General features: G+C 44.6%; 1 protein-coding gene across 1 annotated transcript in view; it reads right to left on the minus strand.

The window, feature by feature from the left end:
- The window catches only part of LOC311059664 (thrombospondin-2-like), a 39,382-nt gene extending 36,286 nt beyond the window's left edge, over positions 1-3,096 (minus strand). Inside the window, exons 1-4 of the mRNA XM_084077679.1 lie at positions 2,899-3,096; positions 2,639-2,707; positions 2,021-2,163; positions 435-695 (exon numbers count right to left, since the gene is read on the minus strand). Coding sequence (XP_083933805.1) covers positions 435-695; positions 2,021-2,163; positions 2,639-2,705 — 471 coding nt within the window. The 5' untranslated portion in view covers positions 2,706-2,707; positions 2,899-3,096. The remainder of the gene's footprint in view (positions 1-434; positions 696-2,020; positions 2,164-2,638; positions 2,708-2,898) is intronic.
- Between the last annotated feature and the right edge of the window lie 3,556 nt (positions 3,097-6,652).

Genomic DNA, 6,652 nt, shown 5'->3' on the forward strand with positions numbered 1-6,652 from the left:
AATGCCATAATTGCAATTGTAAATTGTCATGACATTGACGTATCCTACTATATGAATGAATATTTCCAAGGGAAGGCTTGAGTTATAGAGTACGAACAAATATAATGCAACACATTCCATTTCACACCAGACATCATTTCCAGCTCACAACATAGAGTATGAAAGTTTTTCATCTAATAAAGGAAGTGACAAATGAAAACTTTTACACGACTATACAGTTTGGGGAATTACAGCACTGTACTACTGAATAATTTCAATGCCTTTGACCTGGAAAAAAAAATGAATATAGTGTGTGTCTCGATAATTCTGGTAATACGTAACATTCTACCACCCATATCCATGACAAATGATAGTTCAACACAGGAATCTCCCGGGGATATTCCCATAAAAATGCAGACTGATCGTTACATAACTCGTGTACTCTTGACACAGACCTGGCAATCGCAGGAGGTGCAGCTGTCCACCTCCCACTCCTCCCCCTGCTCGTAGACTCGTCCGTCCTGCACACACCAGATCTCTCCATCACGGTCCCTGTCCAGGATGTCAGCAGCATCGTCCGTACGACTGATGCTGCTGCTGCTGTTGCTGCTTCTACTGCTGTTTCTACTGCTGCTGTAGCTGATGCTGTTGATGCTGGTGCTGCTGCTGTTGCCCAGCTCTGCTAAAGTTATACGCATCTCTTCATTCTCCTCTGTCTGGGACCACACACACAGATAACACACACACACACACGCACACGCGTGCGCAGACACAATTGTCAATTTAACCACTTGGAACCTACAGTAGCATCCCTATTTTGCTTTCAGCAAAGAGATTTGGTGTAGAGGGGAAAAACATTGTTTTGCTGACCGACACTCGGTCAACAAAACAAGACATGGTAGACACACTTATGTAAGGAGCAGGAAGAGGTAACACCACAGGTTTCCTTAGGTATCTGAAAAAGGAGGGAAAAAGTCGCACTCTGTGGCTCCATATAGTGATTTATTTGATTGATGTTTTGGTCTTTTGGCCTTATTCCTCAGAATCAACAATTCGTCTATGTCGAGTGGAAACCTCATATGTCCAAAACTGTTACTTTTCAGGATAAAAAAAAATAGGGCGTTAATTTACGTTAATTTATACATTTAAAAATGTTTTTTTAATGAAAGCACAAAAAGTTAAAATGTGGGGATAAGAGGTTTCTGCCCGACAGCAATGAAATTTGTTTAGTTTGAGGAAGGTCAAAAGGCAGAAACGTCAGTCAAATAAATCACTGCATACAGAGCCATGAGTGTGCAACTTCTGTCCTCCTTTTTAAGACACACTTCAAACCATTTTTCTTTCTGTCACAGGGATTAGACTAATCACAGTCCTGGGAAGTTAATCTGTTATAGGTATAAAAAATGAGTTCTGCACACTGACTGTAGCTTCCTGAAGTGCAATTTACTGGCACATCATACAGTAAAAGTATGTTTGGAGCCTATGCTCTTCTTCAGACTAAACAGACTGAAGAGACGCCATCTTAAAATACATTTGTTGTTGTCACATGATCGTTAACTGATGAGCCACAAACGTATACCAACATAAATCAGTGGCAAATACTAATCAACTGTTCAATTTATCATTGCCTTTTGATGTTCTCCCTCTGGTCATTCTTTACTTTTTTTGGCAATGTTCTATCCCTGCTTCTGGTCAGACTGAATGAAATACATGTGGGAAATGTAGACTGTTTGATATGTTTGATATATTTATGTTTGATATCACAATTTAAATACAAATGTACTGTATTAACCCTGGTTTCCCTAATTTGGGCAAATTTTCAAATGTTTTTTAAATATTGTTTTATTTAAAAAATAACAGATCTACAAGGCAGCTAACAATGCGACACATTGAAACAATATAATTGTACAATTTAATTAAATTTAAATGTACAGTATGTTACCTATTAACTATCCCTATTTGGGCAACTTTTCAAACTTTTTCAAACATTTTCAATTACATATTTTTCTTAACCCTGTCCCCTATCACAGTGTTTCCTCACCACTCTCTGCAGGTCCTTCAGCAGGTTGCTGGTGACGATGCGGAGGCCGTGGATCTCAGTGATGAGCCCCAGCAGGTCCTCACAGGACTGCTGACACACCTCGGACCCCGAGTGCCCTTTCACCTCCGCACCCCCCGCCACACCTGAGCGCCAACACGGCTGTGAGTATAGGCTTACTGTATGACTGATTTATACTTGGTATGCGTACACTGATATAGCAGATCTAAAAGCTCACAACGCGTCGCAGAGCGACCTCGTTTTCAGCGTGCGACACTGGCATGCAACTAAGTCATACTGTAAATCACCCTTTAGTATACCCCCACACACACACACACACACACACACACACACACACACACACACACACACACACACACACACACACACACACACACACACACACACACACACACACACACACACACACACACAGAACAATCCTCAGTGTGAGAAATGTAAGAGTTTGACTTGTTCTATGCAAACAAAAGTGATTTGTCTGTTATGCTCATTATGAAATGTGTGATATGTTATATCAATTCATGTTTTTCAGTGTGTGTGTGTGTGTGTGTGTGTATGTGAGCCAGTGCTCATGCACGTGCAAAAGTGGCGCGCACGTACCTGAAAGGAGGGTGCCGGCACACAGCAACATCGGAAGCCAGGAGGAGAAACACCTCGCCGGACTCATCGCTGTTCGTTCACACACACACACACACACACACACACACACACACACACACACACACACACACACACACACACAGTGACGCACACGTGTCACAACGCATTAGACGCAACACACATCAACGGCAGCACAAGAGGGGGAAGAATGATGCAGAGCAGGGACAGCAGTGACAAGATGCAAAAATGGGGGGACATACCTGTGTCCTCGTGGCTCCCCCCGTTGTTCTGTCTTCTCTCTCTCTCCGCTGGTAAAAGACAGACCTGCTAGACTCGTCCCTTCACGGTATAGCTCCACAGAGGCTGTGGTGGAATGTCCTGTCTCCTTTCCTCGTCTCCTCGTCCCCTTGTCCCCTTGTCATCTGGACCGGGAAGCTTCTTCAATGAGGTCTCCTCAGTAATTTGTCATCCGGAGAGGTACGGGGAGGAGATCTGACAGGCAATAGGCAGGAATTGATGATAGAGAAAAACTTAACTGAACCCCGGCATACGAACGGCTCTGTGTAGCAAGTTCTTATGAGTATGTGTGTGTGTGTACGTGTGTCTGTGTGTGTGTGTGAGTGTGTTTGTTTGAGTGTGTGTCCCGGGCAGGAGCGGGGGCCATCTATTACCCGCCTGTCTGGCGATGAACAGGACTGCATATCTCCCAGAGAGAAACGCAGCTGGATGGAGAGAGTTCTCTCTCTCTGTGTGTGTGTGTGTGTGTGTGTGTGTGTGTGTGTGTGTGTGTGTGCTCGCGTGTGCGTCCGTGCGTGTTGATGTCTGGATGCAGGTTTCCCAGTCCCAAACACATCATTTTCACTCTCCACTCCAACCTCCTAAGGCACACACACACATACACAGAGCAACACACACGCACACACAGAGGCTACAGAAGTTTTTCCGATGTTTTAAAAGCAAAAACGGGAAAATGTTGCTGTAAATCATTTTTTAACATTAAACACATGCCCTGGGTGAGCATGCATGCATGCATATGTGTGTGTGCGTGCACATGGTGGGCAGCTTATTTACAGTAATGTTGGCAGAACCAAATTGTGCGTGAGAGTTAAGCACTTAAGTCCCTCAGGGCTCTATTGTATTTTCGCTCTACATTAAATATCTTTGCTGAAAAATAGCCAATCTACAATGTGTCTACACAATGTGTCGCTTTGCGACGCATTGTGAGCTTGTAGATCTGCTATTTTCCTGCGAAGATTTTCCCCACAGTACGGATGCCATGGGGGTTTAAGTAAGAATGTACTGGAGTATAACAGTATAACTTCGACCAGGACCAAGATTCAAACCCCCAACCCGCTTGTTGTGAAGCCTCTCCTTACACAGTCACTTCTGTGAGACGTAGATGCTGTTATCTGTTCTCTGTTTGCCCTATTATGTGTCTCTATCTCTCTCTCTTTCTCTTGCTGTCCCTCTTTCTCTCTGCCTGTCTCTCTGTCTTTCTTTGTCTCCGTCTGTCTGTCCTCTCTCCACGGTCCCCCTGCTGAGTCAAAGAGGCATCGTCCTGCATCACATTTTCCATCTGTAGATTCCACTTGTGCGGTAATGAATCGCACAGATGTATGCACGCGCTCATGCACGCACACACACACACACACACAGACTCACACTGGCATATACCTGCACACGCATGAATGTGTACGTGTACCACATGCGTGAATGTACACACACACACACACACACACACACACAAACCTGCATGCATGAGCACCAAGCCTACACGCACACACTCATCCACACACACACACACACACACACACACACACACACACACACACACACACACACGCGTATGAAATTGCATTTCACCATTACCATATCTCTAGAAACCTCACAACAGGAACTGGCAACACATTTCTCTCATTACTTTGAAGTGCCTGAGAGGCAGACGTGGAGAAAACAGGTGTTGTTTGCCGTGTGTCAGAGTGGGGCGCCGTCTGTCTGTCTAATGGATGAATCAATGGACGTCAGGTCCGAGGCTGGAGGGGAGGCGGGGCCACGTCTACAGGGAGGCGGGGCCACGTCTACAGGGAGACACTTAAACCTGTATGTTGATTCTGCCATGTGGACTATATGACTTCCTGCTTTAAATATGTCCTCAGTCCAAATCTATGGCTCCGGTTGATTTTCCTCTGCTATAGACAGACAGACAGACAGACAGACAGATCAGGCTGGATATAGATATTGTAGATCAATGTTTCTCAACCTTTTCTGAATCAGTGACCACTTGAAAATCTTGAACGTTTTCGCGGCCCACCCATCTGACCACTTAACAAGTGTTACGTGGTCAGGTGGGTGGTGCATTTTCAGAGCTTTCCTGTCACTTTCCTCTGCTAGATAGATAGATAGATAGATGGATGCAAAGATAGAAGTGGTTCAAAACATATACAAATATTGAAATTGTCATAACATGCACGAGGCTTGACCTAAATCACAGTATCGGTACATAATATTGTTATGTTTCTGATGCCATGTGCTCTAACTCTGTTATCAAGGTATACTGCAGGCCCAAGGATACAGCATGTCAGTACAACTGTCTGTCATGTCTATTTGTTCCTATTCATCACTTATGACTCACATGTCAATTACAGCATTGTACAGCATTATGTAAACAGTTATGTCACATTGCAACGTGGGAAAAACTGGCTTACAAAACCACTAATGTTCATTTGCTAGAAAGTTATATATACAGTAGGCTACATGTTGGCAAGGGTAGCTTGGTATAAAGCTTTTTGAAACAAATAGCAGCAACCTTTCAGGATTTTGCAGTCACTTTTGGAACAATTGGCAGCATGTTCCCATTGTAGAGTACAAAAAGCCTCAGATTTCAAATGTGTTTAAAGGTCGTATCATTCGGCCACTTATAGTGGCCTGAGCAGAGGTACTATGTTCTCTATGACGAGTGGATGATTGATACCTCTCAGAACATGTCGTAAGTGACACTAGCCTGGGGACATCTCGTTCTCTGAGCTTGTACTTGCTTACAGAGCAGCAATTTGACTGACTGAAGTGACCCACATTTCTCTCTAGGTCGTCATCAAGACGAGCCCTCCATCGTTGCTTCCAGTCATCCCGGTTCATACATCTGGGCGGTTCATTGGTACTTTGCGCTCCTGCATCATTCTTCAGTACATCCACGTATGTTAGTGTGGGACGTCCTCATGAGCGATGCCCATGTGTTGGTTCCCACAGCACTAATTTGTCTTTGGCAGTGTCCTGCTAGTCTCATTCTCCTGGCTGCTATTTTCTCGCTCACCCATGGCGCCATTCCCTCATACAGGATCTTGTTCGTAACATGTGACCTCTTGCTGATGTTAAGTACTGCATTTAATGGAGAGCTTGCTTATAGATAAACTGAATGATGTCAACACCTTTAATAGGGAGCTTGCCTATAGATAAATAATCCAACTGAATGATGTCACCACCTTTAATAGAGCTTGCTTATAGATGAATAACCCAACTGAATGAAGTCACCACCTGTAATTAGAGAGAGTTTTTAGCATCACAACGGATGATTCTATAAATCAAAACAACAACAAAAGGACATGTGGCAAGCATAAGGTGGGGGGTGGGTGAGACAAGAGCCCACCAACAATCAAGCAGCTTAACACAAAGGCTCAGACAGCTAGGGGCTGCAAAGCAACAATAGCCTCATCATAATCATTTCACTGAGGATTTAAACCACTCAACTCCACAAGGTCTCTCTCAGTCTGTGCACTTCTCTGTTGTGAAGCCCAGGGGGCAGTGACAAGCGAACCTGCATATGGCTCCCGGCCAGGGCTCTGACATCCTCCCTGCTGCTGGCTCCACACTGTATACGCATATGGCTCATTGAATTACCTGGGCTTAAAGTAACGGGATTGCACACGGAAGGATGTTCAGCCAAGAGACATAACAGGCCCGGCCAGGGACAATATAGCGTCACGGGCCAAGGCAGCTAGCTGGGTGGGATGGATAGAG

Source organism: Gymnoscopelus microlampas (genome assembly GCF_963454915.1).
Source record: "Gymnoscopelus microlampas genome assembly, chromosome: 14".
Lineage (NCBI taxonomy): Eukaryota > Metazoa > Chordata > Actinopteri > Myctophiformes > Myctophidae > Gymnoscopelus > Gymnoscopelus microlampas.